General features: G+C 42.4%; 1 protein-coding gene and 1 long non-coding RNA gene across 4 annotated transcripts in view; one reads left to right on the top strand and one right to left on the bottom strand.

Annotated features, from left to right (window-relative positions):
- MAP2K2 (mitogen-activated protein kinase kinase 2) overlaps positions 1-7,433 on the bottom strand; it is an 84,429-nt gene extending 76,996 nt beyond the window's left edge. Inside the window, exon 1 of one of the 3 annotated variants that reach the window (XM_088446482.1) lies at positions 7,289-7,433. Coding sequence is in view for 1 of the 3 variants with exons in the window: in XM_088446480.1 (XP_088302606.1) it covers positions 6,938-6,974 (37 nt within the window). In the remaining 2 variants the exon portion in view is untranslated. The other 2 variants (XM_088446481.1, XM_088446480.1) reach the window with 2 other exon arrangements.
- An 894-nt stretch (positions 7,434-8,327) lies between these two features.
- LOC148506634 (uncharacterized) lies at positions 8,328-11,985 on the top strand. The gene is made up of 3 exons (XR_015869765.1): positions 8,328-10,994; positions 11,438-11,650; positions 11,833-11,985. It is a non-coding gene; the product is annotated as an uncharacterized LOC148506634 (long non-coding RNA).
- The last annotated feature ends 1,034 nt before the right edge of the window (positions 11,986-13,019 follow it).

Genomic DNA, 13,019 nt, shown 5'->3' on the forward strand with positions numbered 1-13,019 from the left:
CTGCAAGCATGGTGAGTGTGAGTGTATAACCCCCCGAAGCCAGTGTTGGGAGGACTACAATCTCCCAGCAGCCCCCTCCCCAGTGACAAAATGGACCAGAGGCCACCGGGAGCTGTGGAGACCACTGGACTGGTGAGTATTAAGTTATTATTTTTTTATGCACCACAGGGTTTTCAGAGCTTATTACCCAGCAGCCACTTTTTCTTTAATGGCTACCGCGGGTATTGGGAGTGTGCATACCCACGGTAATCCAAAATTGGACATGAGGGGCGCAAAGTTGTTTACCTCACGCCCAACTGAATCACCCACATAGCAGTAAATCTGTGTGGGAACTGAAACTTCTTATCTAGAATCAGCCATGGTTCGGCCACTAAATCAGACAATTGTGAGGAAGAAGTAAACAATAAGGACTTCTTAATTTTTTTAGCCCTAATTAAATCATTTGGGACACTCCCGATTCTCAGTATCTCCAAGGTCAAGAACCTGACGCCATGCTCCGACTAGTTATTCTATTCCCTGCACACTTGATCCTTCTTCCACAAAGGAAACAGATTCATTAAATTTGGAATCTTCTGAGACATCAGAATAAAAAAGCTAGACAATTACAGCACAAACCATCGCTTACGCGACTTGGGCCCAGCTGAACATAGAAATTTCTCTAAAGAAAAGGATGTCCTTTCCAGGCCTTAAGTAGTTTTCTCCATTGAGGATGGTTTCTTCAGGAGGTTCCGTGAGCCCCAAAGCCCAGGAACCTCATGAAGAAAAACTGTTATGTTACTACTTGGTCTACCGTAAGGTGCGTACACACGGTACGATAAAAATCTATAAAATATCGACCATATCGTTATCGTTCAGATCATTAATTTTTTGATGCCCAACGACCAACAATACGCAGGCATGTATGGTCGATAACAATATCGACCATCGCCGTTGCATGCAGGCCAACCTGGTCGATATCGACCAGGTTACATAGGGACCAGCGATCTTTGATAGCGGGTCGCTGGCCCATCGTTGGTGGTGTGCTGGATGAACGATAACGATCATCCAGCACACTGGGAAGGTGCAGGATGATCAGTCAGCGATATCGTTATCGCTGTTGATCGTTCCGTGTGTACCCAGCATTAGACCCCAGTTGAACATTTTTCTGATTAGATGCAAAATGTAGATAATTCTTCTTGCAAAATCAAAGCTATGAAAAGGGCAAAGGACCTAACCCAGGTTGGTTCTTCAGCGACCATTTGCAGCTACCGGGTGTCCTCACACCAGTGTCCCCACTAGGTAACTTAGCGGAACAACAGGAACAATAATGATGCGAGCAACTCTTCCCTCCTCGAGACTTAGAAGAACTCCCCTTTTTAGACATTTTAATAGTCTGCTTCAGATCTACTTCCTGATGCCAGCTGACGTTATCTGTAATGGCCAACAGTTTGACACAGAGCGCACAGCACTGCGCTCTTTTCGCAGTCTGTCCCAGCGTTGCACCAGGACCCCCAGCTATCTTACTAACCTGAATCCCTTGGAAGAGTTAACGCTGCCGGCTACTCCAGACTGCCCGCTCAACCTGCTGGCACCCTCCATCCTGCTCAGAGAGCAGCTAACAGCTTTCTTCCACCGGAGCCCCACCTGAGATCTGTAGCACTGTTTCTGGTAAGGAGAGGGTTTAGCGGGGAAGAGTGAGAGACTAAGGCAATAAAATAAATGCAAGTTTAAATTTTGAAAAAAAAAAAAAAGAAAATAAATATTTTATATACATACATACATACATACATACATACATACATACATACATACATACATACATACATACATATCTAACCTTCTCCAGACTTGTTACAGCTGCTGCTAGTGCCGACCTCTCCTTTCTGCACTAAATAAAAAAAAAAGATAGCCTATAAAGTGCTGGCCCCTCAACCCTCACTAACCCCATGTTCTAGAAGCATCCCCCAGATGAAGGAGAAAAGTGTATATTTGTGATACTCAGTGTGCGCAGAGCATAAAAGTAAATGGTAAGGTAATTTGTACTGGATCACTTGAAACGGAATGACCCTATAGGGTCTTATAATAATCATAGAACACATTGGTTATCAGATTGGCCCTGTTCAAGTGTTTGTTTCAGGCTCATCACGCCATTTAGCTACTCCGAAAGTCTGCCTGAAATAGTTAAGCCAAAATAAAACATTTTTGGTGTGCACGATCAAAAAATTATATGACCATTCAGCCTGAGTAGAAAATCAGATAAGTCTATGAGCCTCTACGAGAATACAGGGTTTCTACGTCTTTTCACTATTGGGAAAAATGGTGGAGTAACTCACAAAAGGACTAGCTGCAGTGGTTACAACCTGTAGATAGCACTGAGCTCCAAAGACACTTAGCAATCTTGAATATAAAATTTACAACATATAGGAAATGTTTGCCAGAGAGCCCTTAACCTCTGAGCATTATGTCCACCTGTGTAAATAGGGTAGTAGGAAATAGAAGCCTGCGGTTCCATAGGTGCACCTTAGAATAAAGCTGGGTACACCCTATACGAAGTGTGTACCCAGCGATGGTGCAATGTGCTGTAACGAAACATTGTGCACACCATGAACACTGCATGATCAGGTAGCGTTCCCGCTAGGCTGTTTTAGCGGGGCGCAGCGCCCTGCCCTCCTGCCCTAACAGCCTGCGGAAACTGTCTTCACCTGCGGGTCGCAGTGTCCCGCGGGTGAAGAAATGTGCGGTGACCTGGTCACCGCCGGAGAATAGACGCCGGGCGCATGCACCTGGCATCTATTCTCCTGTCTGCAGGGCTTGGGGGCTGCCCGGCGTGTCCGTAAGTGCCAGGCACGCCCCCAAGAGTGACGAAAAGGGGACGCGTCTTATAGACACGCCCCCTTGTCGGTGACCACGCCCCGCCTTCGGCGCGCACACGAACGTGCCCTCTCTAGCTTCGGCGCCCTGCCTCGCGCCGGAGCTAGAGTGAACACTAATCAGGTGTGTATGTAACAGCATGTGAGATGATGCAATGATTGACCCCCGTTAGCATGCAATCGGTGTACACACTGCACGATCTGTACGATATATCATTCCATTCCGCAATGTAATGATATATCATACAATGGATCGAATAGTGTGTACCACATACTCACACATATACACGCTAGGGTTAATTCTTTTGTTGGGAGCCAATTAACCTTCCAGTATATTTTTGAAGTGTGGGAGGAAACCAGAGCACCCGGAGGAAACCCACGCAAGCACGGGGAGAATATACAAACTCCACAGTTAGGGCCGTAGTAGGAATTGATACCCACAACCTTAGTGCTGTGAGATAGTAATGCTAACCATTACACCGTCTGTGCTGCATGACACAAGGTTTTGTTGCCATTTCCTCGGACAGATTAAATTTAAGGCCATATAAATGCCGCTAGCTCGAAGAATACCTGCTAAGAAATCAGTGTGATGGTCTTAGTAACTTAAAAGCTTCCTAGCTAATATGCATATTCAGCTACTGACACTGGTGTCCCCCTAATAATATAAAGAGCTTGAACAACTTTTTCACAGCTTCTTCAAAAAGTTGATTAGGCAACTCGATGTGATACTTGTGTTATAAAAGGAGAAGCACCAGGACCCAATTCACTACTTGGATGCACAAGGTCATAGAGTCTTAAACTAACATTGCCTGACTTAAGGCCCCCATACATCAGAGATTGATTGCAGCAATCGTGCAATTGGCAATCGATTGTGTATACAAATCTTTCCCTTTTTCAATCGATTGCGGATTGCAGATGCCACAATCGATTGAAAAAGGGAAAGATTTTTATACACAATCGATTGCAAATTGCACGATTGCTGCAATCAATCTCTGATGTATGGGGGCCTTAAGAGATCTGAAAACACTTGTATCAGAGCTTGACATTTTTCAGCCAGGAGCCTTTTTGTAATGTCCAGCAATATGCCTGCATCATGATCACTGCATCAAAATTGAGATCTGGTAAAATTTATCAACCAACCAGTTTTACACTAAAAAAAAAAAAAACTTATATCTGCTGAAAGAGAAGCTCCTCCATCTGCATTCATTAGGAGGCCTTCCAGGTATGGGGTAAAGAGAATTGTGAGGAGATGGGGGTATCAGGACAATGAAGATAGGGGTTTAGCCTGCTGGGCAGCACTTCTCATATAATTTGATGTTTAACATAGCTTCTATTATATTGTGCTAAACATGTATAGAAGTATTTGGTGCCCATTGTACAATGTGAATAAATGTGAACAGGTGGGGTCAAACACACTTCTAATATGCAAACATGCTTTTCATTTGTGTACTGTTGAAACATGCCTCCTGCTCATTGCGTCTATACGCAGACAGCCGAGTTGCATCATGGTTTAGTAGACATGTTAGACCCATACATTGCCTGCAAGTAATCTGAGGACTACAAATCCTGCTAAGCGTCCCTCCTGGACAGTGCTGACGCAGGGTTACAGCTCTGGTTGGACTGGTCGCGCAGTGGAAAGATTCGTCCGCAAGCCTCTGTGGACTTTGCTACTCTGTGTAAAGGAGTAAGGAACAGGATTCTGCAGCTGGTAGTGCACAACAAATTAACCGAGACAAAAACGGTATTTCTTCACAAATATGCTAAATGTTTGTTTAGTGTGTCTGTAGAATAAAAGGTGCGTCTTTTACCCACTACTTGTCAAGGTGATTAAATTACCCTCGTTGAGTTACTGACAAGGCCAGGAGCAAAACACAAGTTAAACATTAACAGAGTATCTTCACAGAAGATTGCAGCAGTCTATGAAATGCTGCCACCTACAGTCTTATGAATCAGAAAAACTCTTCTTAAGAAAGTTATTCAAAGGCATTTAAACAAATTAAATTTGAAACGCAGCTTTTAAGATGTTGAAACGCAAAAGTTAGGAGACATAATGCAGAAGAACATTCTACAGAAAGTGTACAGAATGGGAGATGCTTGGCTGATGAAAATGGAAGGTGCATAAAGGATTATGAAAAGTACAGGTTCTTGGCAGATCAAAGAGCATGGTATATAAATGAGGAGGGGGGGGGGATAAGCAGGTGCATCACATTTGAGGGCTTGGAAAGTATAAACATGAATTCTTAAATAGATTCCTGATGTATACACGTAGCAGTGGAAATGACTAGTAGTTCTGTACATCGGTAGTAAAACAATAAATAGAATTAAGGACAATTTGTCTAAAAGACATACTCAAGCAAAGTTGATATTATGTGCAAGATCACAGTTCTGTCTATGGATCATAGATCTGTTTTGAAAACATAAAATTTTTACACATGGAGGGAGATGTATTATAGCGGCACGTGTCGTGCTGCTATAACTCTTCCTGCTTCAACTCTTTAGCGAGTCGAAGCAGGAAGCAGTACCGACGACATGTATGAACATCTCGTCTGCCGGAGTGGGGCGTAAAACCTCACTGTTCCAGCGATCCCAGCCAGAGACTGCAGCGCATCAGCCTAGTGCTGATACGCTGTGTCTCACCTCCCGGCTGCCTCCACTGGGCATGCGTAAGATTTTGCAAGCATCTCGAGATCTTACGTGCAAGCCGGAGCCCGGCAGCCACCACAGCTAGGAACAGTGCTGTCCCTGCTTGGTGATAGAGCAACAAGAGCTGTCAGAACGGTCAGTGCCACTGATCGTCCATACATTAGGTGGCACAACGGCACGCTATCTTGTAGATCGCAGCGCCTATAATGACAGAGGTGCATAGTGACCCTGTCATTTTGCTCGCTTCCCTGCATTACTACATGCAGGGAAGCGGAACTGCAACACTTAACGTACGCAGTTACAGGTTTCCAACCTACTGCCCCTTCATACATCCTCCCCAATGTTCTTTAGTCTGGTTACACACTGGCGTTAAGTAAACGGGCAAGGAGATCACATTTGTCAGTTCAGTGAATGAAGTAAATGGAACAGTGTTGCACCCGACTACAGAAACAGGTAGAAGTGGGCGTGGGGTCATTATAACTAACACTCTCCATAGCCATTTGCATCCTAGTAACTGAAGGGGAATAAAAAGTAAAATAATATCCTGTTTAATCTCAATTTTTTGGGCATGCAAATAAATGATCCAAATGACAGCGGCATTCTGAGGCTGATTGCAAACAGTAAAAACATATCAGTCAAATTATTGCAGGAGCTAGTGTGAACAAGCCCTTGAAGGAATGCTGGCAGGTAGGTAAGTAGGAGGTTGACAAATGAGCAGGTTGAAAAACAAGTGAGAAAAAAAAAAAGAGGACAGGGAGCATGAGAAATATCATCGACTGCTAGAGGCAAGTCATGAGAGTTAATGAACAGTGTTTTAAGATTTAAAAGTTTTGTGCTGTGCAGTGGGATTAATGGGAAGAAAAACACTAGTAGGTAATAATAGCACAATAGATGACTGAGCACTGAAGAAAGGGAGAAAAATGAATGACTCATCATCAGGCAGCAAACAGCAAAATGACATTTTATTGATGAGACAGTTAACAATTATGAAAAAGTAGACTAAACATGACCATGGCAAAGGGCGAGTAAGTAAGAGAAAGTAAATGTAGTAGATGGGCAGAGCAGACTGGAGAGAGGTACCTATCTTTACATGATACAGAAAGAAGGTTTCATTTCTATATAACACAAGGAGGTAGATGACTATTATAGTACTGAATCATTAAAAGCAAAAAGTGCAATGTTGACAATTTGGCTTTAGGCAATATAAAACACAAAACGTTCAGAACCAGAAAAACAAACAAAAAACCTGTTTAATTTTAATATCCATCTATGTAATTAGTCCCCGTAGGTAGTGTATATAAATATGCAAATCATTCACCTTAAGTACAGTATTTACTTGTGCCCCATGGTTCAATAATACCTATATTTAAATGAATACATAGATAGATCCCTACACTGAAATACTGTGCAAAAAAAAAACCATTTGAATCCACAAGACCTCTCACCCGGACTGTCTCTACGTCCGTGTAAAACCGAGTCCATAATCTGCTGCCCAGGGTAGACCGCAACTCCAGGCCGAGGCTCAGAGGCCTGGTTGCTCGGGACAAAACCAGTGGGAGCCAAAGTTGGTTACCTGACGAGCTACAGTAGCAGCTGTGTGTCCCCCTGGCCGCCGCTCTCCCTCTCACCCGGGGGCGCGCACGTACTGTGTCACTGCTGCTGGGACGGCCGCTGCCGTCGGCTGCTACTGGGTCCTGGTGCACATATCATGCCCCCTCCCCTCCTTCTTCACTGTTGGTTCAGCGGCTGCTGGTGATCAGACTGACAGACACTATAGAATTTGCTTTGACCGTTACCTTAAAGTTCTTCTAATGTGTTTGTCTTGTATTTCAGGAGTTTTATGAACAGTTATGCATTTTTTTAGTGACCATATTAACAGCAGTGTGACTACTCTCTGGGACAGATTGGGGACTAAAAAAGGGGCCGTCGAAACATATCTTGAAGTGGCCTTACGTGGGCGGGACCAAATCAACTATAGGCAGAGTCAACACCAAAGTAGATTACTACATCACCCGTGTTGCCAATTCCACTTATAACAAGCAGTATTGGCCTTGTTTGTCTGTTAAAGTTGCTTGCTTATTTTTTTTTTTTTTTGATGGTTTCGGGTTGCTTGTTTGTTTTTTTTAAAGGTCACTTGCCAGTGTGCCGATACCTGCTTACAGCCCGAAGCCCCTGCATGCCACTGTCAAGTTATTCTTCGTCATCATGAAACCTGTGGACACAACCCATTCAGGCTGTTATTGGACATGACCTGTGAATGGCACCAGCACCAGAGTCCGAAGTGTGTTGTGATTGGTCGCCCCTGCTGCTGTTCCGTTTTCCTTGTTTATGTATGTGTGTATGGGATCCTGCTGCTGTCTAATGCCCATACACACTGGACAATATGCTCTGTGAGCGATATCGTTGAACGATTTCCCTTGAACTTCCTGGAGTCCAAGACAAATGATATTGGGCCTGATTCAGAGCCGTTCACTATTTGTGGTCGTTCGTTCAAAAACAAGGGGTGGCTATTCAAATGATCCGTTCGCAAATTGCAGTCTGTTCCCACCTCTAAGTCTGAACGAGCGAGCAAAACATACGCTTGTTTATTTGATAAAAACGCCCCCTGGCCGCACGCACCATACGTCATGTCCGCTATTTATTAGATTAATCGAGTACATCGTACAGCGTATGAACTGCTCGCTATTCTTGTGGTTGGTGTTTTCAACCGCTATTTTGCGAGCAGTTCTGAGTTAAAAAAAACCAAGTGACGTGGTCAATGACGCTGCTGTATTAATTATGCACTCCCTTAAAACGCCCGTTTTGACCTTTAAGCACGCCTGCGTTCGGATCTCCACCCCCCGTTTTCAAGCACCTTCCCCTGTTACCACCCACATACGCCTCATTCTGTCACTCAAAATAGCAGGCCCTCGCTATATTGCGTATCAACGATTTTCGGCCGCACTGACTGGTTCGCGCATGCGTACTAAAAACCGTACGCATGCGCAGATGTGCGAACATCGCTCGGAACGAGCGTACTGCCGCTAGCGAGTGGCTCTGAATGAGGGCCTTTGTGCATACACACTGAGAGATTTCACAAACGACCGAACAATGGACCTCATTCAGAGCCCCTCACTAGGGCGCGATCGCTCGCTATGAGCAATTTTTTTCACATCTGCGCATGCGTATAATTTGCAATGCACAAATCAGTCTTTGCGAGCTGATTTTGGTTGCTCGTAAGCCATTATCAGGGTCGCTGCTCTGAGTGACAGATAGTACCATTTATGGGTGGTAACGGGAAGGTGCTTGTGAATGGGGGAGTGGTTTTGCGAACGCAGGCGTGTCTGACCGTCAAAATGGCGTTTTAAAGACGTGCATAATTTAAAGTGTGCATCATAGCAGACGTCATATCGCATCCATTAAGATGTAACTTCTCGCAGTGCTTGTGGTAGCCCAGGGTCTACCACAAGCACTGCATGTGCAGGCAATGGTTTCTGCCTCTGCCAATGTTTGCATTCAATTAATAGAGTAACAGGTGTTAATCATTGCATTGTTTAATAGCAATGTGGCTGCGTAAATTAGCATTATTTTTTTTTTGAAGATTTCTTTTGTCTATTTTGGTGTGTTATTTTGATCTTAAATTTGATTACAAACACAGAGAAATTGTTATTCCAAGACAATAGTCCCTGTATTTTTAAAAATCTCAAAAACATGTTTTTTTTTATTTAAAGTTTTTAAAGTGATAGTGCTTTTTTGTTTGTGGTACTGCACATCCCAGCATGCCATTCCAGAGTAAATACATGTTTTTTTCCCAATACTGTTGCAGGCCATGGCCGGATTTGTTCAACCATGCTATTTTCATAATCATAATTTATGTTGGAAGAAGAAACAAAAAACATTTTGTCAATGTATTTTCTTTATTTGTTTTTTCGAAAGTTTTTAAGATAATTTCCCAAAGCATCATTTTTTGGGGGGATTTGAATTGAAACAATATTTTGATTAAAACATAAATTAAATGAACTAATTAATTCATTAAAACTACATGAATTTCTGGACGAATTTGGTTTAGGATTACCATCACCCCATCCATCTGAAGGCTTGCAGCCATGTTAGTGCCTAAAAAATGGGTGATAAAAAAACAATTAATACAAAGTAAACTTAAAAAATTCAGATACAGAGCCAGGTGCATGCAAATAATTACCAGACTCAGCATGTGGGTCTTCTTGTGGATGCTCCTGATGGTATACTTTGGCCTCCACCACTTGCCTCCTATCTAAGGCCCCCAAAAGGCGATATTGGCTTTTGGTCAAAGCCAAGATGTCAGGGAGGGGACCCCCTGGCCCATTAAAGTGTTGGATCCACAATGTCAGCTTCGACTTGAGTTGACTGCAAAGGTCACTCCACCTTTTGAAAAAGTGCGCAACAATTATTTGTAAGGCAAAACATTTTTGAAGGAGTGAGGCCATTTTACAAACATTTTTCAGTATTACTACTTCTTTGTTTAACTAGAGAAAAACGTTTATAATTTTGTACAGTAACCTAAAAATTAAGCAATAAACTTACTTATTTCGCATAAAAGTGGTCTCCAAATGAGTGGAGTGCTTCTGATTGATGATCTTTGTAAATTTCACCAGATTTTTTTCCGATCATGCAAAGGAATATTATGCCCAAAAGTGAATCTGGTTAGTGCCAACTGGATTAGTGTATCTGAAACGTTTAACTTGACCTTGTATCATTCCATGTGATGGGCCAGCCACATTTTCAGGTGATGTGTTTGTAGGTGCTGGAGGAGGATCATCTGGTGTGGGATCAGACACACTTTTTTCAGCCTCATCTGGAAGTGTATCCACTACTTCAATTTCTGAAGCAATTCCTAAACCAAATTTGTCCAGAAATTCATGTATAACAAGCTTGCAGTCCTCATTGGCCTCCTCTGAATCCATGACTGCAAATGTTTTAAAATCGTGCGTTGCTATTTATAACAATATGCGTATGCGCCTGCTACTGTGCGCCACTCCCACGCAGTGCACTACGCAATGCACAAGCCACTAACACCCTTTAAAAGCGCCCCTCACAATTCCAAACACTATCCCCAGGAGCTGCGTAGTGTTGGGTGTGCCCTAAAGGCCGCACAGGAAAATCCAATCTGTGCAATTAGGTGAGTCACATGATGTCTGATAGGTGTGTTGTTATAGATGTATTAAATCAACAAATGTCCTGTGTTTATCCACCATTTTAGAATGGCCAACCAATCAGACTGCACCATAGTTTATATAAAGTTTGCACACTTTAATATTTGTCATTGCCATCATGAGATCCTCCAGCTTTTGCAGGCGGGAGCTCTGCATCTTGACACAAGTCATGGACCGTCGCCTGGGACCCGTAGGCCCGCATGTGCAAAACCAAATCAAGATATGGGCCTTGGATTCCGCCGGACTATGGTCCAATTGAAGCGTCGATGGTTGGATCACCGTAGGTGGACCCCGGCCCTCCTGGAGCAACTGTGTGCGGGCAACCGCCAAAGTAAGTAATGCGTATATGCATTGCGTTGTGTATGCTATGTGTTGTGTATGCCTTTCTGCATGTGGGTGCGTGTTTGCTTTTTTTTCTGCTTTTGAAGGGCTTTTTTTTTACCACATTTTAAGGTGTGCCTATTTTTTAAAAAACACAAAATGTTGTAGTCATTAGGTGTGTGTGTGTGAGTGTGTTTTTAAAAAAAAAACTCATGGTTTATGACATATGTGTTTAAATGCAGAAGATGTGTGACAATTTGAGTGTCAGGCTACATTTTATGCTGTGTCTGTGGATTCTTGTCACATGGGTGACACAAGTGCCTTTATGTATTCCCTTTGTTCCCAAAATTTACTTTAAAAAAAATCATGCCTTTGCTTTGCTAAAACAAGGAGATCTGGATACGTAGTTTTTTGGACAGTGTCAGTTTTTTAAACAAATTTCAACATTCATAGGATTACGTTAAAGAAGACAAAGGAGGAGGCAAGCTCAGGCACCACCCAGCCCAGAAGATGGATCCACTACCCACTCCTCCCCACCCAGCCCAGAAGATGGATCCCCCACCCACTCCTTCCCACCCAGCCCAGAAGATGGATCCACCACCCACTCCGCGGGAAGTGGTAATTGGGCTGTATCAGCCCAAGAAGTGCTGGTCCAAGGGCCTGAAGGTACATATGTTACAGATGTCATTATGCAATGTATATGTAATGTAGGAACCAGAAAAGAATGCAATGTGGCAAAGGGATACACACCAATTAATCAGACCTATGGTGGGTGGTTGTTATTAAAAACTGTTTTGCATTATTAATAAATACTTAATAATTCTTAATCAATTTTCTTTACATTTCAGTTGCAGAAGAGGAGTCACTGCGAGACGTACTTAGGAGGGAGGTGGCCGGCATTGGAGAATGTGTCCTCCACATTTATGAGGCCATCAGGAGGATACATAATGCTCTTTAATTTTTTTTTGCCCAACAAAAATTTAAAAAAATAAAAAAGCTGAACCAGACAAATGAGTGTTGTTTTGATTAAATGGCAAAAAACTGCATATAAACAAAATGTAATATAAAGTTGAACTATAGAAATCAATGTTTGGGTAGACATGTACATTTTTAAGGTGTTTAAAAAATTAAAACAAGATATACCAAAAAAAAATATATATATATATATATATAATAGTAACGCCAGCACTCCACAATATAGGCTGTACTTGCCTGGGTGCCCTCAAATGGTTAATGAACCAAGTATATGCAGAGAAAAACAGCGGCACTCACAGGACTTGAAATAAATAAGACTCACGACTCCAAAGGATCAGCGTTCAACGTTTCAGTCGGTGTGACTTTTATCAAGAACGTTCTTGATAAAAGTCACACCTACTGAAACGTTGAACGCTGATCCTTTGGAGTCGTGAGTCTTATTTATTTCAAGTCCCGTGAGTGCCGCTGTTTTTCTCTATATATGTATATATAGATATATTTGACAATTTACAAAAAAAAATAGGTGCAGATATTATAAAGATGCACATCTAGATATATGCATAGACATATATGTTTAGTTACAAATTAAGATATATTTTTCTGGAAATATATCTACATCTATCTCTATATATTTCTAGGTATATACAGTCAGGTGCATAAATATTGGGACATTGACAGAATTTTCAGATTTTGGCCTCTATTCACAACCACAATGGCTTTGAAATGAAACAAACAAGATGTGCTTTATCTGCAGACTTTCAGATTTAATTTGAGGGTAATTACATCCAAATCAGGTGAACGGTGTAGGAATTACAACGGTTTCTATATGTGCCTCCCACTTTTTAAGGGGCCAAAAGTAATGGGACTATCAACTGAAAAGCTATTTCAGGGACAGGTGTGGGCTATTCCCTCATTATTTAATTATCAATTAAGCAGGTAAAAGGTCTGGAGTTGATTCTAGGTGTGACATTTGCATTTGGAATCAGTTGCTGTCGACTCTCAATATGAGATCCAAAGAGCTGTCACTATCAGTGAAGCAAGCCATCATTAGGCTGAAAAA

This window comes from Taudactylus pleione, unplaced genomic scaffold (assembly GCF_031769625.1).
Source record: "Taudactylus pleione unplaced genomic scaffold, aTauple2 ptg000399l, whole genome shotgun sequence".
Lineage (NCBI taxonomy): Eukaryota > Metazoa > Chordata > Amphibia > Anura > Myobatrachidae > Taudactylus > Taudactylus pleione.